Below are 25158 nucleotides of genomic sequence, written 5' to 3'. Positions count from 1 at the left end.
TCTTACTATATGTGCTGCTGTATTTTAGAACATGATGTGGGCACACTATAAAGAAAATCAAGCAAGTGTGATTAAAAAAAATAAAATGAATGCAGCTGGTTTAAGTAAATTAATGCAGATGTAATTTAAAAAGATGATTTTTGTGACATTTTCAATGCTTTCTTACCCACTCTGGTTCATTCCTATACACACACAGCACTATGGCATCTTAAAATGAACTCCTTGTATACTTTTAAGCGCTTAAATTACCACCCATAGTGTTAAAATATCCATGCAACATACAACATTGTTTCTGAAACAAAAGCTTTGTAAACATATTTGAGAAAAAAGACAATTTTTCTACAAATAGGTCTTGAATTGAGTAGGTCTGAATTTGTAGCAGAATAAATGATTTCTCGTCTTGTCACGGTCTGGCCCAATTGGTACAAAAGCAGAGAGGGGTTGGAGAGTTAACACAGTAAAGGAGGGATCCATGGGTAACTCATCAGTTAAGGAGTCTGTGTTAGCAACGGGTTAAAAGGGAAGTGGTTCATCGAGGAATCAGAAGGACGTAGGGAGTAAGCATAATGCTTTCTGCAGTTTTATTCAGAGGAATGAAAGGATTCAGTTAGAGGGACAGATTTATTTACTTTGTGTATTTCGTTTCTAACAGTGTGCCTAAAACAAAAAGGCTGCTTGCGGTCAGGATGTTAGTGATGTACGTGCATGTGAATGTTGTTTTTCTAGCAATCAATAAAAATGGTGATAAAAATGTAACCGTGATGAAAATAAGATGTGCTCATGCTCGTCAGGCTCTCGATTCATGCATGGTTTTGCTTCGGTAATGACTGAAGGTGAGCGGCATGCATGGGTAGGAGGTTTAGGAAAAAGAGAAATACTGTACCAATTGGCATGGGGCATCCAGCCCGTCCAGACCTGGCTGCCCTGGTTCCCCCTTTTCACCCTTAAATCCCCGGAAACCCTGTTTGTAAAAATGACCTCGGAGTGTTACTGAGAGAGAGGTGGACGACCCTCACCCCCTGCATCAGTCCACTGCGACAGACACAAGGGGGGGGGGAGGGAGGAGCTGCCCTGTGAGCTTGCGAACCCAACCCAATGTTGTTGTTCTTTTGCGTTTGAACAGTTGAATTACTAGGAAAGTAATACGCTTTAATATTTAGGTCATTTTGGTGGTTTTCTGGTTCTCAGCACAGCCAAAGGGAGCTCCTTCCTTCCTTGTTTGGAGCGACCGCTCACAGTTGGGACATACCAATGGGCAGGGTGCATCTAATCCTGGGGCACCCTGTTCTCCTTTCTCGCCCTTAGGCCCTTTTTTGCCCTTCTTTCCCTTCTCCCCCTGTGGATACAATGGTTTGGTCAAGTTAAGAGGCATTTGTCAACAATAAGGACTGCTATTAGGAGGGATTTAATAAGGGAGGCTACGGCTCACAGAGAGGAAAGACACATGGTCAGTGTTAGGTAGGAGGGGATACCAAACAATACCGGCTACTCTAAAAACATTCCTTAGGGCAGGAAGTAGACATAAAAAGGGAGATAGTGAGGTGGGTAGGAAAAATTGGAAAACACTTCATAGCCAAAGGGATGTCAAGGGCACAAAGGATGAGAAAGTGTAGCAGGGGAAAAGACCTCCAGAAAGACAGAATAAAATTTTACTACACACTGAAAAAGTCCAAACTGTATCCCTGCAGAACAAAATATTTTCACATACTCCAAATCAACTGTGTTAGAAATATCAGGTTTGGGAAAGTACACCAGCACTTAAAGGTTTGGGGTGATTTTCAAAGTAAAAGTGTGTATGTGTGGGTGTTTTAAAGCACATTGTTTCCATCTAATTTAACATTAAATCAGAAATAAATGAAATAAATGATAATAAATGAATAGTTAATTAATTTTCAGTCAGATATGTCACAGACATCTCTTCTGTGTTCACATTCCCACTGTGTTACCTAATGCAAAGAGCAAAAACAGCCTCAAAATGGGCAAACATCATTTGAAAGAGGGTTCATGTGATGTTTGCAGATGACAGCGTGATCTATAATGAGAGCAGGCAGAAGAGTGTCTGTAGTGGTGGAAGTATGCTCTGGAGCGAAGAGGAATGAGAGCTAGTAAAAGCAAAACAGAATACGAGTAGGTGTAAGAAATAAGCAGGTGTAAGAGTGGAGATGCAAGGTGACATCTCTCCTGTGAATGAGTTTAAATACCTGGGGTCAGCCATCGAAAGCAATGGACAATGCACAAGAGAGGCGAAGAAGGTAATACAGCCAGGGTGGAGCGGGTGGAGATGATTGAAAGGGAAGGTTTACAAAATGGTAGTGAGACTTGCTTTCATGTATGGTTTGGAGAGAGTGTCAATGTGAAGGAGGTCATGCAGAGGGTCAGCGTGACAAACGAGAATGCTTCATTTAAGGTAGGATGAAGGCATGTGGTGGCCACTAAAGACAGCAGCTGGAAGAAGAAGTTAAAGTGTTCCTGTGATGGCTTTTAATGGTGGGAAATTGCAGATTTCATAACATATGTGTACTACTCCCTTCACAGAACACCTGAAAATGAAAAATAAGAGAATAAGAGTTGGGAAGGCCTCAGTGAACTGCTGTACTTGGAGGAGAAGTACATCAGAATCTCTATTTTGAGAAACAGATGTCTCACTGGCAGCTTCGTGAAAGGGTTCCCATGTGAAGAGATTGTTACACGTTATTGTATGAAGCCTATTTCAGCCTTTATTTCTCTTCAGCATGTGTTGCTTTAATCAGCACAACAGTTTTCAGCTACGCAAACATTATCAGTTAGATGAACCCTCATCAGGTAATACGATAGATTTGTTTGAAGTGGTTGAAAATGAGCCTGTGTAGAAATTCCATTAAACATAATAAATGATTTATAATGAAAAATACATTTAAAAAAAAGTCACCCCAAACTTTGAAGTGGTAACATATGTTGAATTGAGTTCATGCCAGTTATTAGCACTCATAGCTACCACCCATAACTCATTAAAAGTGTAAGTATTTGATTATTGTGTATCATCCACAGTCTGCCAGATTCTTATCAGACGCTACCTGTACAAATACATTAAAGAGGCGCAGTGCTACAATCTGTTGTGCATTAGAAATTGTTGGTAAACGCAACGATTCACAGAGCACGCCACAGAGCAGCAAAGCGTCTTTATATACCAAGGACTAGGATACAGTTTCTTAAAGACATCTACTGAACAAATCATGCCTGTTAGTGGTGCAGAGACACACACAAGTAACACTGAAAGCTACAGACTACTGTAAACACAAGCAGGGAAAGGATTACCAACAGGCTCAGAAACTCAAGGTGAAATGCTTGAAGTTTATGTCCATGCATGGAAACAACAGAAAATAAACAAGCATGGATTTTAAGAGCCTGTTGTCAATGGACTTGTTTGAGCTAATACATCAAAATCAGCTTTAAATGACTTAGAATGACACTGGACTTGATGAGATGGCAAATCACTCAAAAGTGGAGAACAAAAGCTGGTTTGAGAGGACTGGAGATGACACTTTAAGCAATGGAGGACTGCCATTATAGGACGCTATTATCCAATTGGCTCTTGAGTCCATCTGTCGAGGAGGCACAACTGCTGTACAAAAGACTGAGCCCCAGCAAAACATGTTCACAGTATCTGTAAAGGAAGCTCATTAGGATAATAATGGCTAATGAAATTAGCAAATTAAAATGTACTGTAGTCAGCTACTGAGTCAAAGTAGGCAGGTTTAATAATGTCAGCACTTCAATTATTGATATTATAGCTCTAAAGCATCCTGTCACTGTCCATTGACATCAGCCTTCTATGTAGTTATTAATGAGCCGTTACAGTATATCTACATCTACCTTTTCTCCTCTTTCCCCAACGTCGCCTTTTTCTCCCCTTAAGCCTGGCAACCCCTGTAAAAGCACAACTCCACATTAAAATCTGACGCACAGGGGTCCCGACCAAGGTCGGTGTGTGATGAGTCGGCAGCGAGAACGTGCTCGCCTTTGACACGCACAGACATAAGAGGCTTATCTTGCCCTTGCAACGCTAAAAGCAAGACATTTTCAATCAAACTAAAATAATTTTTAAAAAAGCTGAAGGTGAAAGCTTTAAAACTTAAGACCAAAAGAAGAAGAAATAGCTGGGTGTAAAACAAAAGCTGGAATAATTATATTTATGTAGTTAACTTCTAAATGAGATCTCTAAAGGGCACCGTAACCAGACCAATTTATGCACAACACTTACTGAATCGAACACACAATGTATGAGAACTTTTAGAAGATCAATCAGCCGTCTTTCTATCATTCACTAATAAGATAATTAGCATCAGGCAAGGAGGAGTCCTTATTATCCACAAAAAGCAGCACAAATGAACAAAAGGTGCCTGAAATGACTGATGCTGTTATGGTATGTCATGCTATCAACTTGTGATATGGAAATTTGCAAAATGTGGAACATACGAGGCAGATTTGATGAGGTGTTCCTCTGTTATACAAAGTATTTTTCAGGTATGGGTTGGCTTTCTTTCTGTATATCATTTGGTGCTATACAACTCGTATTCAGGAACTAAATTATGGATAAATAGATCATTTTAAATAATGCTGCATCAGATTCTGTGGAGATACACTTTCTTCTTGTTTTGAGATTTAAAATATATATTTTAAAGCTTTTTGCTAAGTATTCCTCAACTAGAAGAAGCTGTTCGATTCCTGTTTTCATTACTTCGAACTTTCTCGTTAAAAACGGAACTAAAAGAAAGTCAAACAGACTTACATCCAAGCCTGGTGTTCCAGCAGCTCCCTGCAAATAGAGACATAAGCCGTATTATGATCACAAATATGTGTTTCACACTGTAGCAATACATTTTTTAGTTTTGTAACAAAAAATACAACATAGATGTAGGCATTGAACTATTTCAAACTCACAGGTAGTCCATAGGGTCCTCTTGGCCCTGGCTCACCTGGTGCTCCTTTCTCACCCTAGTTTAAATATATCAGTGTTGTACTTACAATGGCAGGTAAAAGGCTAAATGAATTAGAGTGAATTTAAATGTCGGGGCCCAACCGATATATGAGGTTTTTTAACACCAATATGGAAATTTAGTGATTTACAATTCTGATGATCTGATAAATGAGACGATATTTTTCCTTTCAGACACACGGAAAATAAATATAGATTCCTGAATACTTTTTACAAGCAGTTATTTATGAGTCCTTTCTATGATAACATGACAGTAAAATTTATAATCTTGTTTTCTTGGCGCTTGAAGTTATGGATTACTCATTTACGCTCTGCTTGACTCTGATCGGTTGGTTAACATTTCCAATGACTTTGCTAACAGGGGAATGGCAGAGTGCCCTCTGGTGGACAAACGATACCACAGCAACTCTCGCTGTTGAATAATCTCTTCTTTATTTATATAATTAATTTTAATTTATTGGCCATTATAAAAAGTGGATGCTATATTGACAAACATCTAATGTCGGTCAATAATCGGTCACTATATATCGGTCAGCTGTTAATGCAGAGTATCATCAGTAAGATATAAGAAATGAAATGCTGATCTTACAATATCGCCCTTCGGCCCAGCTGGACCAGCAGGACCTGGAGGCCCATCCATGCCCTGCAGAAAATAGTGTTATCATGGTGAGTTTACAACTTTGCATTAGAATAAACACGTGTTTCAGAGTAATTTAGGTTTTCCGATGCAAATGGTAGCAAAAGCCACATATAGCCTCCGCATATATATTTATACATGTGTATATATATAATACTCCTGGTTTGACCTACAACCAGCACACAGAAGTGGTAGACGTGCATTGGCCACAAAGGACATTTACACTGCTGACACAGTTAATGTATGAGTGTGTGTTAATGCTCAGTTAATGCAACACGGGACAAAACAAGAGCCTTGAAATGCCTGCTCTAACAGTGCTGCGTATGGTCTCAATCCTCTGAGCTGAAGTGAGTGCGGACAGTCTTTTTTCTGAGCTATAAAAATCTAAAAGAAAAAAAAATGAAAACAAAACTGTCTTTTTTGGTAAAAATGATATAAACAGTATGAGGTGGCATGGCTGAATAAAAAGAAAAACAGGAGAATGAGGGGACTGTATGGAGGGGATACTGTCGAAGTAGATACTGTACGAGTTAGGTGCTGAAGCCTCTTGGTCACATGGCACTCACCCTAATTCCAGGCTTGCCGTCCAAGCCGGAGGCTCCCTGTGTGGTTATGGAGGTATGAGTGACATGAACAAGGCGGGATTAGTACCAGATGAACACTGTTATTAGGACAGGTTGATGGCAGGGTTTACAACAACTAAATTACACTGTGTGTTACAGGGCGCTTGGCAAAGTAGTCAGCCCAGGCAAATGAAAATGAGCACAGAAAATGGATTATAGATGCACGCACTTACACGCACACGCACGCACGCACGCACACTTACATATACAAACACACACATACAAATGTGTGTACTAATGCACAATACAATGAGGGATCTCTATGGAGTAAAGAAATAAAGAAATAAAGGGCAGGACTGGCTGAAGACACCTTGTGGTGTGTGGTTTCACTTACAGGGAGACCCAGAGGTCCACGGTCCCCTTTGTGTCCTGGTTCTCCTCGACCACCCTTTGCCCCATGCAAACCAGGTTCACCCTGAGAAAGAGAAGCAGGAGATGGTTTTGTTTTAAGTTTCGCCAGGCTCACTAAATATTTATAATAACTACTCATAATATTGTACACGTGAAGGAATTTCATGTTCACTTTGTTGATATTTACCTTTGGTCCAGGAAAGCCATGGGGACCCTGAAAAACATTTAAAAAGCGGCTAACATTAGTTTACAAGTACCTGGCTCGATTATTTTGAATGTATTTCATTTCTGTCTGTCCCCACATTTCTTTTCTATGTTCTGCTTGTGGCCCGAACCGTTGCACATAAATTGTTGTGAAAGCTGCGATGAATGGATGGATGAAAAGTAGAACAAGCGCAGCACCGTGAAATTGCTCACAGCGAAAAACTGACGAGGGCTCCCTGTGTTTTATTTTTACTCTGTTCCTTGGTGACTTCATACAAGCAAACACGGCTGTGGGATTAAAGAGTAGTTAAACTGGACTGGGCCGCAGACACATGGGAAATGTAATTAGTGACTGACAGTCTATAGATGTAGGGTGAAGGAAATGCTAACGTGGCTCCAAATACCCACTTCTTCTTAAGATATTGAGATTTTTTTAAAAGGAAGCTGTAGACGTTTAACCTGCTGCTGGACACTGTGTGAGGTTAGAGCTGAAAGGAAGGATGGACGGAGCCACGGCACTCTACAGTACAAGCTTCTGTGTTTCTGAGACATTTATTTGTAATGACGACACTGTGCTGTTGTCTTTTCGTTCGTTATGAGTTGTCATGAAACATGTCATTAGGGTTATTAGCATATGCTGTGTGTCTAATACAAGTGCAGTTTGTGTCCACTATTGAAAAAAGGGGTTTTTCAGGGCAGGACACTGACCATAGGTCCTGGGGATCCATGGGGCCCTGGTGGCCCTGGAGGGCCAATTATCTGAAAACATTAGGAGAGAAATTATATAATAAAAGTGTGAGTCAACAAGTTTATTACATGTTATTTGCATTTCACAATAAAAGCGTGACATATAGGGCAGATTTACTAAACTGGTCAAAAAACAGGGTGAGAGCAAAAATAGTGTGTGTGATTTACAAAAGTGGAACTATTTTCAAAACACAGGTGCAATTATTTCATTTCAGTATCAAGTGCAAAATATAAGACATGCTTTTGGTACAATTAGCAGCAAATCAGTAAATCGGGTTGCACACTTTATTTGATTATTTTCTTCCCGATATTTTGCACCTTGAGAAAGGAACTCCCAGAAATGCGTATGGAACTGGGTCAGCTGTAGAAATCTGAGTGTCCACCTCTTACATCAGTCTTGTCCCTGCACTCTCTTTGTAAATATTGTTGGTACTTTATTTTTTTTCAAACTTACAGAAGGGCCTTGAGGACCTGGGAGTCCTGGATCTCCTTTATCCCCTTTCATTCCATTGACACCCTAGAGGAACAAAAGTTTCATGAGAGCCATGTTGTCTGCCGAACGACAGGCTGAGTAAGTAAAAGTTTCAGAGGCATTTATCTGAATGGGAGAGTATTCTTACAGGTAAGCCAGGTAAACCAGTTGCTCCTTTCTCCCCTGAAGCTCCGGGCATTCCCATGTCTCCTTTAGAGCCTTTGTATCCCTAATAGTGGATAGAAAGTTACCCAAAGAGATCAAAATGATTAATTTCTATTTTAACTCTGGAGCTATTAATTGAGAATGGGTTTTGTACTGGTTACAAAAAAAACTGTCTTTTCCCCTGATTTTCTCTAACAGACACCGTTCTGTCTGTGGTGGATTGCATATTAGACATAGCCAGAATTTCAAATAATGAGGTCAACAAATATGCAGGTAATCCTTCATGCAGTCTTTTTATACTCTTAGATTTGTATGATTCTGTTTGTAGTCAGAAGAAAGCCAGTTTATGGAGTTTATTTATGTGATCTGTTGTCATGCATTCATTGTCAGGCTGTCTGTGTTTCACGCCATGTTTCTATGTATCCAGGCCAGGTTTCATGTTAGGGGTTTTTCACGTTTAGCTTTCCCAGTTTAGGTTATTGTTTAGCTTCGTCTTGGTTCGTTTTGTCCCTTTGTTTTGTAGTTTGCTACCAGACATAATAAACGGCCCGATTTTTGTTAAGAATCCTGTTTTGCCTTTGGTTGTCTACACTTAGGTCGTCTACTCTCCACTCCACATGTTAAGGTTAACCAATGTAAGTAAATATATATATATACATATATAAGATCAACTTACTCTTTCTCCATCAAGTCCAGGAAGACCAGGCAGACCGCGATCCCCCTGATATGACATTTTTATGACCACAAATTAAACTAAATTAGCTATGCAGTTACATAATGTGACTTGTAGAAGTCACCGCTTGACATCATAATCAAACACATAACTAGACATACACACACACATAAGAAATACCTTTATGCCTGGTGGTCCCGTTGGCCCAGGAGGCCCAGGGGGACCCTGGACAGAAAGAGAGACAGATTTCTCTTCAACACGTGCGTACAAGTGTGAATGCATTGCAGCTGTAGTGAAACCTACGAATCAATGCTGTGAATTACGTTTTAATTAACACTGGCACTGGCCATAAATTATGTTAGGAATCAGGTATTAACCATGAACAGGACGCTCAACACATGCAGAGGTCACAACAGTGAGAACATGTATGACAGAATGACAGAATTACACATTCTGATGTTAGGTGAGAGGGCTGCATGACGACAGCTGAACCATAAATTCTGCCATTCTGCCACCGATTTAGGGTGAAATGGAAAATGTTCACACTATCAAGCATCTGCATTTTTCTGCTCTGAGGTTTGTAGTTCTTAGTGAAAAAAAAGACTACACATTCTTATGTTTATTTGAGATGTAGACATGTTGGAAGGTGGAATAAACTATTACTGACTCAAACCACAGCCTTTGGGATTCTTGATTGCTATACATGATGCGATTTTGACAAGAAGCGGACTGAATGAGTTTGGAAAACCCTCTTAATGCTGTTTAATAGACATTCAAGGACACAACCAGCAGCTCAGGCAGCATGTAAGGTCGACCACAGAGAAGCACAATCGCAGCACTGAATACAGTTTTATTCACTGTCAAGCAAAAACGTTGCTGGGTGAGGGAGCACAAGTACAACAGGGCAGCGCAAACGGGTGTTGGAACCGGGTCGGGCCCATGCTTGGACATAGATGGATCACACTTTGGAGATGAAACAATACACAGAATACACAGAGCCTATTTACCGTAACTGTAATAGTGGTAATCTTCTGCAGTAGGCCATAGGAGTGGAAGTGGGGAAGAGGTGAGAGATAAGATTGTAGAGGTCACATGAAAAGAAACCTTCGTGTCAGCACATTTCTGCACAGGAACACCTTCAAAGTCTATAGAGCTCAACCTAAGTAGCTTCAAATGAAGGCATTGCAATTGCACTGGATTCTATATATGTTTATCTTTTTTCCTTTTTAATCATTATGTTATGCATACAGTTTCGAGAGCCAAATAATTCACTTTCACCTACTTTAGCTCCACTTTTAATCTGGCAAGTAAGCAGTGAGGAAGGTGAACCATTCATAGGTACGTACACACATCAAAAATAAAAAGGGATCATTTTCTCCTCGTCTTTTACGTCTAAGGAACCGACCTGTAAAGCTTCCTGAATGTTTCCGTTGTAGTCGATGATTTCGGTGGCACCTTGTTCTCCTTTCTGCCCGGGTGGGCCCTGCACATGTCCAACACCATTAAACACATTTTTATTTCACACATGATTACATCATATCAAAGAATTACAAGCTCAATAGAGTGCCTCCCTTTCAAAAATCTGCCTAGGCTTAACTACTGCCCCCTGGTGGTGATAACAAACCAACACTCAAACTGAGCTGTCACTCTGATGTGCTCATCCTAATCACATCCTAGAACTGAAGTGTTGTACTAGAAATTAAAAGGTTTAGCGTATCAGCATCCAGCATCATTAATTATCTTTAATATGCTGGCTTACCCTTGGTCCAATGAGCCCCAAGTCTCCTTTATCTCCAGCCTCGCCCTAATATGAAAGACAAACAACAAATATTGAACTCGAGGCACATTGCCATCACGCCTCCAGCCACACACTTTACATTTTTATAGATGCTGAGGCCTTTTAGTATTTACAGCTTGCATTTGACAGAATAAAAGAACAACTTTTTGTATCTATAACCTGTTTTTAAGGGCGATGAAATAATATCTATGTTCTTTACAGCTTCAAAAGCTGCGATAAAAGCTTGAATAAATTAATTATAAATGAGAATAAATTAAAATCCGAAGTTCAGCTTTTCGCCCTTGTTACACTGAAGGAGTTTAAAGTGTTGGTGGAGTTTAAATTTGTGTGTGCGACTGTTTTATGTGAGTTCGTTTTAATGTTGTTAATTTAATCTGATGTGCGTTGCTGTGTATCTGTGTTGCTGCCTTCTTAGCCAGCCTTTGATCTCAGAGGGACTAACTGGTTAAATAAAGGTTAAATATATTGAAAAAAAAAAACACTTGTCTTTAATGAAGACCTCACTGAAGAACAGTGTTTTATAGTGACGTACAACACAGCATTCAACTCAAAGACTCCTCCAACATTTATTAATACCTGCAAATCTGATTGTTTTTATAAACAACACGCTTAACAAGGATCATTAAGTTCTTAGTGTTTTCACATTTTTACCAGCTCATGACAAAAAAACAAACCAAGATCACTGGAAAATACATTTAGCTGGTTCAGGGATCAACTAATTCCCATGCAGTGTAGAGAAAACAAATCTGCTGTACTGACCTTTGACCCTTTAGGGCCAGGTGTACCAGCCTCTCCTTGTGAACCCTGCCATGTTTTAAAAAAAACACACAGGTGAAGAGGATACTAACGCTTAGTACTTCAGACATGCACATAAAGTTGAAGAATATAAAACAAACCCTTTTTAAAAACTTTCCTCATTTAAAGAAAATTACGCATTTCTAAAAACACATTTCCTAAAGGAAACATTATCAGCCTCTCTGACTCCTCCTGTGAGAGCTACGCAGCGAGCTCCACTAAAATAACCAGGTTTTAATACGCTGCAACCGCCAAGAAGTGGAGAACGTGTTTATTTGAACTCTGTCGCTGACAGAGGATGAGTTTCACTTCTGGGGCATGTAATAGGATGTGAACCAGATCTCTGTGTCGTCTAAGTTTAGACTGGAGATTAAGCTACCTGCAGGGGCAGCACCAGACATAAACAGAGGCAACCTCATTTATACTTGGTTTACTTTACACGGACTCCAGGGAAAGCCACGGATCTATCACAGGCTATAATGTTTTAGCCAGGTTTAACAAAAAGAGAACATGAAGTCTTGATTAAGCATCGCCTTATCTGATTTATGACTTGGAGAACTTTGCCGTGTGTGTTTGGATTGAAGAGGCTCTAGATGGCAGCAAAGCAACAGCTGAAAAGCTCCAAAGACTCCTCCAAAGACTCCTCGCTTCAGCGACTTATTTTTTTAATAATTCATGCCGTGCACAGGCATTAATGCACACTTATGCCCTTCACTTGCTGACCTTTGGTCCAGCGGGTCCCGTCTCTCCTCGTTCCCCCTTCCCCGGTGGTCCGTGGTCACCTTTCTCACCCTATGCAAAGAGAAGGAGAAGGAGAGGTGAGTTACTATTGTTCTCCTGCAAAAAAAACCAAGGTGTCATGCAGAACTGCTGATCAAAGCTGAGTTCCCTCTTTAATGTCAGCACAAGGCCCGCGGTGCATCTTCTGAACATGAGGCGGTCATACATATTCAGCATGACTCCTCAGCCCTTTCATGAGCTCGCTTACTCAACATATTCAAACGGCGAAATGTAAATACTGATGCCGAGTCAGCACGAGGCAGACATGAGATGTGACAGGGCCGAGGAAATCGACAACAAAGATGTGAAACCCTTCACCTTAAAGTCGATGATTTAAATGCACATTCTTAACTTTGAATTGTGACTTTTTTCTTATTTTGATTTGACTGAAAACAGCCAATAGAGGGAGACGTGGTAAAACTCAAGCTTCACAGTGTCTAATACTTCTTACTGATATTTAAAAACCGAGCAATTATTATCCAGCAGTATCGATTCAGTAAGGATTTAATAATAAACGGTTACTGATATGTTATTATGTGTAGTGTGAAATGAAAACAAAAAAACAAGGTAAAACGCTGATTGTCTCAAATGGAATAAACATTAAGCCAAATTGTTTTTCTACAAAGCCATTTGTTTTAGCTTCTCTCTGCCTGACATTTGATTAAGCAGCAGAGATATGCCAGAGGACAGCCAAACGCTAATATATCTCAGTTATCTGCGCACTGCAAACAGCCCGATGCAAAAGGACATGAGCACGAGCAATAATTCTTGCATGTCTGGATTATCACCGCTGGCTCCACAGTGTGATAATGTCAGGACTCAAAGGTAGTGGCACAGGATTATCTCATTCTGACCACTTCCAAGTGACATTTCGAAGCAACAGAGGTTTAATCACCTTGAGGGGGAAGCGATAATGAAGGGTAATGAGAACAGAAACTCAAAGGAATTCACGATTTCGCCGACGATCGGGCTGATAGGATCCGATAACCATCAGTCAAAGTGTTTGCGTCTCATCATTACCGGCTCGTAATATTCAGTGTGTCACTCGGAGCAGAAAATACCTCCCACGCTGTGATAAACAGCATCACAGTGACAAGCTGAAGTCACCCACCTTAGTTCCTGGGAGTCCTGGAAGCCCAGGCTCACCCTGGGGACCAAGAAACCCGGGCTCACCCTGCACAAAAAAAACAAAAACACAACCATGAGCAGCTATTATTAATTTTTCCACTGGGCGTCTCTCATGTAGCGCTGCTAATGAGCACTAAACACACACACACACAAGATGCATGAGCAAACACATTTATAATGACAGGCATGCACTTACAGCTCGCACACTTGCACGCGCACACAAGCGCGCACTCATGCATAAATCACACTCACAGATTATCAGTGGCTGGTTAATTTATCCCCTGGTTCCTCATATATTAACGAGTCTCTCCCTCTTATGAATCCTAATAGACGTTACGACTGACCTTGTTAGAAACTCATCGGGGCACGCAGAAGTGTTCTGATTAAGAGGGTCTGCTCGCGAAGACGCTTCCAATTTTTCTGCATTTGCACTTTCGCGTATGAGGAGCGAGGGTCCAGCATAAAGTGCGACGCTGGGTTTGATTTACATTACATTTGATTGGGAAATTACTTAACCGGAATGTATTATTACACCATCTGCAGCCTAGAGAACATTAGGCACTCTGGAAGTCCTCAGAGAGGCAATGGACATTTGGCTTTCAAACCTTTAAACTTTGATTGGATAAACAGCAAAGAATGCAGAGAGCAGAACAAAGTGCAAGGCCGAGTGCTACGTTAGCAAAAAAATATTGTTAGAATCCATCAAGCATACAGGCCTCTTAAGTCAAAACAGGAGTATATAAAGTGTAAAATGAAAGGGCCTTTTTTTAACAAGCCCAGCACGTTCCAAGCATATGAAAAGAAAAGAACAAAACAGGCATAACAAGCACCATCATCTCCATGCCTGTGTGAGCATTCCTTACATTCAACAGTTATATTTTAAGCTTAATGGTCCTCAAGTGCATTGATTCGGTTGCTTTTCTTTAACATGCGCCATTTATGCATTTCGATTCGCCATCTGCTCTTGATACGGGGTAAACAGTAGCTTTAAAAAACACGGAATAATCAAATAAAAGTTAAACTTCCTCTTTTTAACGAGCAGCACTTTTGACACATTGAGCCTCCTGATTGCCACCGTCAGGAAGTCGACTGAAACGTCTGCCTGCTAAGCAGCATTCAATCATTAATTCATGGACCTCCGTGTTATTCACCAATCCTAATGAGACAGTTTTCCTGCTGAACGCTGGCATGTTTAGATCAAAAGCTCAGACTGTTTGGTCTTGTCATTTCGCCTAAACTCCTCACTTTCGCTTCACAGCAGCTACCGTGCCGCTGAGCTGAAGCGCAAATCCCCACAAAGCAGGAGAAGCGAGATCGGACCACGACGTGCCACGTGTGAGGCGTGACAGCAGGCCAGCTGAGATTCGCTCTGTACTCTGCCACAGATGGACCGAAGCTGACAGACAGGGACAACACTGATGGGAGGGTGGATGAAAACAGCGAAGCATTTACCTTTATCCCTGGTAGTCCAGGCAGCCCTGGAAGTCCTGGCTCTCCCTACACAAGAAGAGTGTGACATGTTACAGCCAAGCCAAGCTAAGCTGAGTCAAGCCTCATTTGGGTTTGAAAAGCTTTATTTTCTATTTGTGTTTTCCTCTGTCTATCAAGCTGTCGTGGTTCTGAAAAGCGGCCCGCTGTCCAGAAATTGTATTTTCACCGTCATTCGCTTGTGGTAAGCATCAGCAGAAGGTACTTGCACATGCACTTTCAGACCAACTCATGCAGCCATGGCTTGACAGCGCGATTAGTACTTGTTATAAAACTCAACCCTTCACAAAGTGCAACTGAGTTTCATTTTTAGGATTTTATTGGTTTGGGCAGGTGTGAAGTGTTCGGGGTTTCTGGAAGGAAAAATCGTCTGATACTTTGGGTTAAAGTTGCAAAAGCTGTTTGCGAAAGCTGCCACGGCTTCAAGGTCCTCCGAGTTTGGCAGTGTAGGAAGAGTTGGCGTATTCTTCTATTATCAAGGTCGGGTGATTGTCAAGCTGCGCTCCCATTACCAATAAGTTTGAGTAACGTGCAGTCATTTGATTCGACTGTGGAAAACTCAAGAGGTCAGCCCCCCCCCAATCCTCCAATGGGAATACTTTGAGACTTTCAAAATAAAAATTTCTGACTTAACGGGAAAATTATGACCACTGGATTTATGGCATATGAAAAGAAATGATTAGCGCCGCTCAAGAATAATGAATCGTAATGGCACTCGGGGGATCAGAGAGGAGGCTGTAAACTGCGATTGCTGCTAATGAAAGCATTATAAAAAATTAAGTCCTTCTTGTTGACAGCTGCATAAATGAGTGCCACCCAATGGTGATGTTAAATGGGAAACAACAACTCAATCTTCTGACATTATTATGTGAAAAAAAACCCAAATTTTTAAGTGTGTCAGCACAAGCAGGGTGTAAAACAAACAATATGATTAAGCATTAAAAAGTTAGTTAGGCCACAAGTTTACTTGGCGGCAAAGCAGGAAATAAGAGGCACTTGCTAAAAAAAAACAACCTTTCTGTCGCCTGGAACTAGTTTGTCCAAACAGATAAAAGAGATTGAGAGTGTAATGGTGCAATGTCAGCAGAAGTCTGGTCAAAGGCCGGACAATGGCTCAGTTCTCTTCTTCGGCGTGACTGTTTATTAGTTTCTCAACAAAAGCTGTTTCTTCAGCAACATTCTCCCGGCTGCCATTGTTGCCTCGGAAAGTATGTCAAACACTACAACAAACAACGGTTGGGAACAGAGGTCGTAGCGGCGAATATCGCTTGAACAACAAAAACTGAAGCAGCAGAATAGGGTGACCTTGTGGTTGGAGCTAAGGGAAATGCAAGCAGAAACATGGAAACAAGAAAAAAGGAGCCAAAAAAAAGAGAAAAATCCAGAAGATTAGTATATCCAGAGGTGTTAGTATGAAACTGGAGACCCTACACTGGCTCTAAACAAGAATCCAGCTGAATTAAAGTGAACTGAAGGGCTGTGATGTACTGAAGGTCAACTTGAAACCATTCTTAATGCCATTTAAACAATAAAGTTGGGCTGAGTTTTGAATGAGCATGTCCATATTTGAGCTTTTCTAATTTGCAAAAGTTTAGATGTGTACAGTCACAATGATGAAAAATAAATAAAGACTTTCATATACACTCAGCTTTCCTAAAACTATTCACCGGTCGAATTATATTTTGAGTAAAATATGTCGGTATGTTTAAAACCATACTACTGTGACTGTTGCATGCAATTATGTACTACTTCCTTTATGCTGTGTATCAAAAAGCCATGAGGTGTAGCAAAGTGTAGTCATTACCTTTAGTCCACTTCTTCCAGGCTCTCCGGGTTCACCCTGTAATGCATGTAAAGAGTTTTCTATTTAACGGTGTGACTGATTTCAAAACACCACCAGCTATCTGTACTTCAGCTCTGCATGTATTAACAGAGAGTCCTTTATAAGTTCTTAATCTTAGTAGTTAGTTTCAATTGGTAACAAAAAAGAGACCTGATCCAGTTTTGATTTTCACAAATGAAAGTAAAGTACGTATATCTATTTTCTTTCATGTTGACTACACTTACCTATTCCTGTTCATTCATGTTCTAGAGTAACACTGTAGCTCGTTATTGTGTCATTGCTTTACTAATGGAAGTCTTGTCCATTTTTTCCACATTGAATCCAATTAAAATGAATGAAAGTAGCACAGACTAGCATTCGTCTGCAAACTATACTGCTCAAAAAAATTAACAGAATTCTTTGAAGACACATCAAGTCTCAGTGAGAAGGGCGTTGGTTTAGCTCACTGTGTTGAGCGGGTGCCCACACGCCCTTTGGCTCAGAGCAGCCAACCCGCGGCCCTTTGCCGCATGTTTCCCCCTCTCTTTCTCGCCTTTTGGATTCCTGTCAATTCTTCAATCTGAGAAAATCTAATTTTCTCATTGAAACAAACATAATGTCCCAGAGGTGTTCTGTTTGATTTAGGTGAGGTGAGTTTGGGAGCCAGTGAAGTCCTTCATCGTCCAGGAACTGCCTGTGAAATCACCACTTGAGGCTGGCATTGTTGCGCACCGGGAGGAACCCGGGACCACCTGAGCCAGCATTGGTTCAGAAAATCGAACCGAGGATTTCTTCCTGATACCTAATGAAGGTCAGAGTGTTGTTGGCTAGCCTGCAGAGCTCTGTATGCCTCTCCGCTGATATGCCTCCTCAGACCATCACTGATCCACCACTAAACCTGTCATGCTGAACGATGTTTCAGGCACCACTAGAGGACGTCGGGCCTTCAGGCCAGCCTCATGAAGGCTGTTTCTGATTCTTTGGTCAGAGACATTTACACCAGTGGTCTGCTAGAGGTCATTTTGTAGGTCTGGCAGTCCTTATATAGTGCTAATCCTGTTCCTCCTTGTACAAAGGAGGAGATACTGGTCCTGATAATGGGTTAAGGACCTTTTACAGCCCTATCCTGCTCTCCTAGACTAACTGCCTGTCTCCTGGAATCTCCTCCATGCTCTTGATATGGTGCTGGGACACACAGCAAACTTTCTGCCAGTGGCACATCTCAGTGTGACATCCTGGAGGAACTGGACTATCTGTGTAACGTCTGTAGGGTCCAGGTATCGCCTCACGCTACCAGCAGTGATACTGACACAAAATGCAAAACTAATGGGAAGCAGTCAGAAAACTGTCAGTGGCCTCCATCTGTAAAACCATTCCTGTTTCGGGGGTTGTCTCGTTGTTGCCCCTGTAGAGCACCTGTTGTTAATGTCATTAACACCGAAGCAGCTGAAACTGATTAACAACCCCCTCTTACTTAACTGACCAGATCAGTATCCAGTTAAACACACTTGATGCTTTACTGCTTTTTGTTAGCGTAGTTTAGTTAACACTAACTAATAAACTAGCACTCCAGCCAGTTATGCTAATATATTGAGTTCAGAAGCCAAAAAGCCAAGCTGGTGAAGGCTAAAATGCCAGATGTTAATGCTCCAAAGGATAGTTAACAAACCAAGGAACATCTGTCCTTTTTCTGCTGTCTACAGTTTAAACTATTTAAAAAATACCTGTAGCTTTCCATGCATACACAGTCACACAACTTGGATTTTAATGACATTTTCCATTTAAAAATCTTAAACCAAGGACAAAATGACAGTGGTCTGTGAAACAACAAGCTTTAGCTTAGCTCTCACCTTGATGCCTGCTGCAGAGGAGCCTGCATCTCCCTAAGAAAGAGTCACGGAAGAAAAGTCAGAAAGACACAAAAGGCAAAACAAAAAGTGACAGAGACTGTTAAAAGAGTCGATGGGCTTGTCTGTGAGGCCACCGGAGGAGTCAACATTATTGTGCAATTACATTTACAAAAATGCTGACTTATAGAAAAGAAACCCATTTACCGAACAATGCGGAGCATAATTTCACAACTGCTGCATTTGACTGGATAAAACTGGGCGAAAACACAATTTGAAGAGCAGATTGTTTGCTATTCTAAACAGAGAATGTACCTTTTCACAAAAGCTTGAGACAGCATTTTTATGACTACGGTGCTGGGAATCGTTTCAGTTTTACCCTGCAGCTGGGCAGGGGTGATGACATGCAGGGTGAAATCTAACACTATATACAATAAGAAGAAATCCACAGCAGTATAGGAGGTGGAGGTGTTTAAGGAGGCACACTAACAGGAACCACTGAAAGCTTTGTTCATTGCTTCTCTTTAGATATGGCACAGAACTAGAAGGAGACAGAGCTACTTATATCACATTTTTCCAGCAAAGCTGTCCAGACACCAAGAACCCAGACCCTTTTTTCTATGCACTGCATCACTACTGCAGTGTACAGTAAAAACAGACATAAAACAAGGGGCCAATAAGTCTAATTACGGGTGGTTGGTGGGAAAAAGGATTGGGGAGGAGGAGGCTGGGTCTTTAGCTCTGGTGTGGACTCTGTGGTTTCACTACACATACGCCTCGTGCTCAGAAGTTGCTGAAGGAATGCCTCTCGCCCTCAGCTTTTTATGGGAGTCATTATGATGCATAGCACACAAGGCAATGTTTAATTGTGGCTTTTTTTTTGCACACAATAAACTGCGTTACTGTTTACAGCTGGGTTTTGCTGCATACTCAGGGTGCTTCTATCCCAATCTTAAAAATTCATCATTCCACTTTTTAATATATATAAATGGACATTTTCACAAGTTCTTTTATATTTTATTGGGGTACAAGGTGGGTGAAGTTTTACAGTTAACTACAAAAAAATAAAGGAAAAAAAGCTCTTTCATATTATTACAATTCATGGGAGACAAAAGAATGGCTTTTAAATCATTTTACACAATTAAATAAAAATATATTTCTGGCCAAATACTTAGGAGACAACATGGATTTGTTTCATCTTAAAACATATATAAATATATATATAGTAAAGAAGGACCAGGGGCCCATTTTCCTGACTTTCTTGTGTCTTCATTGAATATAAATCAAACATAAAAGTCAGAGCTGGTTCACATCTGCTGCTTGTCGACAGGGGTAAAAGTGTCACATTTGTACTTAACTGTTAAAATTTTAGCAATAAAAACAACAACAACAAAATTACCTTGTGACGCTCATAATCAGTGGACTATATGCAAGCATAATTAACCGTTTCCACATAATTAATCACAGCGGGATCGTAATGTGCTCGTACTGCGGAGAAATAAAACGTTACATAATAAATTGTAAAGTTTCACCGTGTGAAGCAAAGCCCTGAAAACAAGGAGGATGCTACAAAAGCGATCGAGCCTTCATTCCTCGGCTGCTGAAGCAAGAAGCCCGCTGGCGTGACCGATCTAACACAAGTGACACCGAGCTCTAGAAGCCGAACGAGAGCCCTGACCAAGGGAGAGTTTAATCTCTTCCAAATGTAGGAGTATGAGATGGAAAAAAGCGGCGGAGCTGGGAGGTGTGCTGAGGTGTGGCACAGAGTGCTGACACGTCCCAACTGGGCCAATTACCACGGTGAGGCTACAGCGTGCAATTTAGCCGCAGAGCAGACTAAGATGGAGAGCCGTCACCGCAACTCCACTTCTTTACACCCACCCAGACCTGTCGCTGCCCGTTGGCATTTGGAGATAATAGCATGGAGGGCGCTTAATGTATGCCTTGTAAATCATGCCATTTTCCAGCTGTTTGCTTGGGGAATGAGATGAGCGCATTTCATGGCGAGAATTAATCGCTGAGCAACGAAGGCATGGCTGAATTGTGACAAATTAATACCACCGCAGTCGTCAAAATATGACTCTTACTCCACATTACAGCCATTAGCAGTGATGACCGAATTCAGCGGGCCCCGGCTAAATATTACCCCCTGTCCCTGAGTTAAAATATATGTGAGGCAATGCAAATTGTGATTGGCTCCCAGGGCAGAGAGGCCTTGCCAGTATTTGAAATGCTGCCAGTTCACAACAGCTTGGACCGGATCTTAGGATTCAAAAATGATACCAGCCGCTGTGCCAGACTGGCCAGAGCCAAGCAGTCATAGCCTGGAACTTCCCAAAACAAAATCAAAAGTTTGATTTGGTGTATTAAAAAAAAAAACAACTTTAAAGAATTTTTCAATTTGTGAGGTCCAACTTTTTCAGCAAGAAGAGTCACAGTTAATTTCACACCTACTTAAATACTTAGGCTGAATGCATCAGAAGGAAATGGTTTAGAACTAAAGCTTTTAACTGTGGTAATGATTTGTTTTAAATGAGGCCAAAAATGGACATGCAGGGGCTGTTAGAAACATTTCTCTCTACGCTTAATGATGGCTTACGGACGCAACAGAGCAGGTAATGTGTTATATAAATGTATACTAAACAGTGAGTGAACATAAGTGAGTATAATTACACAGATGCTTTTCTTATGTACAATTAACATACCTATTACTTTTCCCGTGCTGACTGAATGATATGTTTTAGTATGATCATATTTTCCTTCCATATTGCATTTTGCAGTATTATATATTTTTAAAAATTGGAAACTCCTGGTCACTAAAGAAAAGTTTGCATTCCCTGAAGAACTGCTGAGTGGTTGATGACTGTCTGTGGTTTAAATTAAAGTCCCACACATGCAGGCCAAAAGAGAGGCTAGTGACCCCCTTACAACCTCCGGTTGCTAGGGAAAAATGTGTATACCCCAACCAGTTGCCATGTGGTTGCACTAGCTTGCTTTCAGTCACTAGATGAAATTGGTTGCATAGAGGTATACGGTCCTCTATGCGACTGCCTTCTTGCGACTGCCTCGTTTGCATGTATGATGGTCGTGATTGCTCATAGCTTGGGCAAACTTTAACTGCTATGGTAACTTGACTACTAGTTTGACTACAATTTTTACTAGTTTGATTACAGCTTTTGCAGTGTTTGGAGGCAAACTGGTATCTACTATGAAAGCTATGGGCGTCCGTGGCAATCTGCTAGCAACCAAGACAGCCGCAAGGAGATTTTTGGTGGAGCTTTTATCCTGCCACACGTAGCAACCGCCAGCAACTACTTGCCAACCGGTCAGGGATTACTTGGGGTTGATCTAGATCTTGGTTGATCTTGGTCGCTGCCAGTCGCTAAATGAAATTGGTTGCATAGAGATATGCGGTCCTGCATTGAAGACCTTCTAGCAATTGCTTTGGTTGATGGTATGTTCTACACCCAGCAACCTATAGCAACTACTCTCCAACATTTTATTGAATATACTCCTTTCCATGGCGGTTGTCAGCAGCTAGTTGTAGCAATTTTTTTATTTACATCAATGTTTTCATTAAACACCTGGAAAACAAGGTATATTTCTATGGAATTCAATTAAATTATCTGCACGTGAGCTTATACAAACAAGAAACTAAACACAAGGCTACTTGGAGCTGTTGGAGTCCTCAGCACGTCAGCTTTTTAACCTGCTCTTAAGAGCGAGTGAGCATGTCAGTCAGAGTATATCTGTCCTGTCACTTAGTCTCTTTCACACTTCACAGGTCCCCCACAGTCAAAACAATCTCCCTTTGTATCATGCAAAGCACAGCCAGACTGCTTACACCGCCAGTTCTCTCCCCCCTCTCTCTCTGCACTCCCCGAGGTCTCTCTGCTCACCATACCGAAGCTTTCGCTGCCTCACCTTTCACCTCACATTACCACATTTTCCCCGCAGTGCGTGCTGTGTATTGTTAACTTTGGCATCTTCGGCATGGAAGACTAAAGATGCCCTCCTTCCCTCCCATGTCCCTCTGTTCTCTGGTTTCCTCTTCCTCCCGTGAAGCAACAATAAGATCATAAAAGAGAAAGTGATCAGATGCAAAACTCTGATGACAGGGGGCTCCGCTTGGCAACACGTTCCCTTCACTTGCACTGAAAATCAATCAGCCCTCGGTGTGCCTGACATCTGGTAAACTCATCTGGATGTCTATTGGTTCGAATTCCTCTCGCCATATGTCGTGCGCTACGTTAAACAAAACACTCATTTTTACGTCCTGATGCTGACAGTCTGAGATGAGGTAATCCACATCCATCGTAAACATGGCAAAAATCATAATTATTTGTAGTCTGCCTTTCACTGTGAAATGCATCAGTGTGCACTCGAATGAATGGCAGGTGATCGTCTACAGAAGTCTGAATTCCCGTGGCTATTCGATTCATCTTCCTCTTCTTCACTCCTGAAGCAAAAATCCATCATCTTCTCTCCTTTTATTGCACCAAGGTAAACTAGATCAAAGCGGCGCTTGAGCTGCAAAGTTTTATCGCCCTCCTCTTTTCCTTTTTGTTCACTCATTTTCCACAGATGATATCCTGCATCTGTTTCCCTCCAATGGTGTCCTTTCTTGGCTGCCGAGTTTTAAAAACCACAGTGCCCATAAAATGAGAAGTTATCAAAGTTTTTCTGCACCAAACAGCAATAAATTGGCAGTGACATTTTCAGTACACGGCTTCTGGTCTGCTGCCGGTCTATCGGTTACATTTTGTTTTTATACCTAACTCTGTATAAGCACCTCTGGTGTATAATACATCTCAGCATTTTGCCCTCAGATACTGCGTTTCAGTTTCTTTGGCAACTCCGAGGAGAATCTTTATTGTTTCCCACAAGTGTGAGAAGCTAAATCAACATTTTCCCCCCCAAAAAATAGCTCAATTCTATCCATAATTGATTTGTTTCTGAAATGTTTTACAACTTATGAAGAGTAAAGAGGTCCAAATTTTGCCCAGAGGTCATCCAATACAAATGAGGCTGTGACCTATTTTCATAAATGCTCCTTAAAGAAAATAATAAGAGCGAAGGCAGCATGGCAAGCATAATGTGTTTCTGGATATGATGTCAGTGTGCTAATACAAAGCAAAGAAACTCTTCCCGAAAACAAAAGCTTTTTGGACAGAAACATGAATCTATTAGTTTAGTTCTGAACAATCTGCCCAGCAGAGCTTCGTTCTGCCTTTTGTTGGAAATGAATCTCAACTTGACAAGCTGTCTTGAAGATAAATGGTACCAAATTAATGCAGAAACCATCCAACCAGAAAATGTAGCATCAGCGTAGCATAGCAATTAAGTCCACATTAAATACAAAGGACACATCAAGTGCCAGGATGACTGCTTATGTGCAGCCTTGACTACAGTACAACTGATGACCCTTGACCCCAGCTGTTTCTACTGAACACTACAGTTCTCCTCTCAGATGGCTAATGTTAACTTTTTTTTACGGTTTTCTGGCCACCGACAGCCTCTCTGTTGGTTCCCTGTGCAGTGTCCAAGACATAAACAAAAGAGAACAAAAACTGAGGATTTCACATACCTTCTCTCCCGGTTCACCTTTCGGTCCCTCCTCACCCATATCACCCTGCAATGACATCACAGAAACCTGTTCAGTCTCTTGAACGCAGGAATGAGTCAGTGCTGACAGTACATGACATGAAACATGATTGCTTAAACAAGCTTAGCACACAGTAGGACACGCTTCTTCTTCTGTGATTGCACTGCAGCAAAGCTGCTGCCTTATCTTCACTCTGATCACTTAGCCGTCAAATGAAGTTCAAATATAAATGTAATATTTAGGTGATGCCCTGTTACGAAGCTCCTAAGCTCACTGCATTGAGAGCTGTGATAAACTTCACTTCTTAACTTTTGCAATATTAGCTGCACGGCCGGGATCAAATGCCATAGCTCATCCCATCCATGGTATGAGTCGGTGGAAGCCATTTGACTGGTAGTTTTCTTTATAAGGAGAATGTCTTGTTGTTGGAATAACCTTCAAATGAGTAAGTCTGGTGAGCCAGCTTTTTTTCTGCACCCCCCAAGAGGCTGTCATGTCTCAAATGCACGCTCTACGCGCATTCCCAGGCTCTCAGTTGTACTTTGTTTTTCCTGTTAAATAGCAACAGTTAGCATACGATACCGAGCTGGTAAATCTATCTGCTCAGCATCAGCATGTCAGCACGCTGGTTAGAACTTAACTCAAAGCACACAGACCCTCAGTCTCTGTAAAATGTTGCTACACTCTTGTTTTATCAGTGGATTTCGTATCACAGCACGGCTATAAATCCCGACTGTGTAAATGTAGTGAAACATGACATGTTTCATCAAATGAAATTAAATGGGGAAACACAATCATTTGCAATCATGAGTGTCTTTGTAAGTTATCCCTGTTGTGATGTCAAAATATATACATATATTTAAAAAACTGCAACAAGCTTTCTACTTTCCCTTTTTATCTGTTAGAAGCCTTTTTTCTTTTTTAATTAGCTTGCTGACTAATTAATGAGAACAAAAACAAGTGTTTAATGTTAACATGTCCGACTCCTCTGAAAAGAAAACCTCAGAGTACTTTGAGCCAAGCTGCCTGGCAGGGAAAAGGTCATTTC

General features: G+C 41.2%; 1 protein-coding gene across 1 annotated transcript in view; it reads right to left on the bottom strand.

Annotated features, from left to right (window-relative positions):
• Positions 1-25158, bottom strand: part of LOC116332912 (collagen alpha-1(XXV) chain) — a 153091-nt gene that overhangs the window by 5666 nt on the left and 122267 nt on the right. Inside the window, exons 14-36 of the mRNA XM_039609768.1 lie at positions 24093-24137; positions 18509-18541; positions 16641-16676; positions 14801-14845; positions 13332-13394; positions 12164-12232; positions 11405-11449; positions 10607-10651; positions 10253-10330; positions 9855-9878; positions 9028-9072; positions 8851-8895; positions 8158-8238; positions 7992-8054; positions 7499-7549; positions 6774-6800; positions 6570-6650; positions 6179-6214; positions 5565-5618; positions 4921-4974; positions 4769-4795; positions 3853-3906; positions 1250-1336 (exon numbers count right to left, since the gene is read on the bottom strand). Of these exons, the coding sequence (XP_039465702.1) occupies positions 1250-1336; positions 3853-3906; positions 4769-4795; positions 4921-4974; positions 5565-5618; positions 6179-6214; positions 6570-6650; positions 6774-6800; positions 7499-7549; positions 7992-8054; positions 8158-8238; positions 8851-8895; positions 9028-9072; positions 9855-9878; positions 10253-10330; positions 10607-10651; positions 11405-11449; positions 12164-12232; positions 13332-13394; positions 14801-14845; positions 16641-16676; positions 18509-18541; positions 24093-24137 (1188 nt within the window). The remainder of the gene's footprint in view (positions 1-1249; positions 1337-3852; positions 3907-4768; positions 4796-4920; positions 4975-5564; positions 5619-6178; positions 6215-6569; positions 6651-6773; positions 6801-7498; positions 7550-7991; positions 8055-8157; positions 8239-8850; positions 8896-9027; positions 9073-9854; positions 9879-10252; positions 10331-10606; positions 10652-11404; positions 11450-12163; positions 12233-13331; positions 13395-14800; positions 14846-16640; positions 16677-18508; positions 18542-24092; positions 24138-25158) is intronic.

The sequence above is a fragment of the Oreochromis aureus genome, linkage group 3, assembly GCF_013358895.1.
Source record: "Oreochromis aureus strain Israel breed Guangdong linkage group 3, ZZ_aureus, whole genome shotgun sequence".
NCBI lineage: Eukaryota > Metazoa > Chordata > Actinopteri > Cichliformes > Cichlidae > Oreochromis > Oreochromis aureus.
The sequence above is the reverse complement of the archived record's forward strand: the minus strand, read 5'-3'. Positions and strand labels throughout refer to the sequence as shown.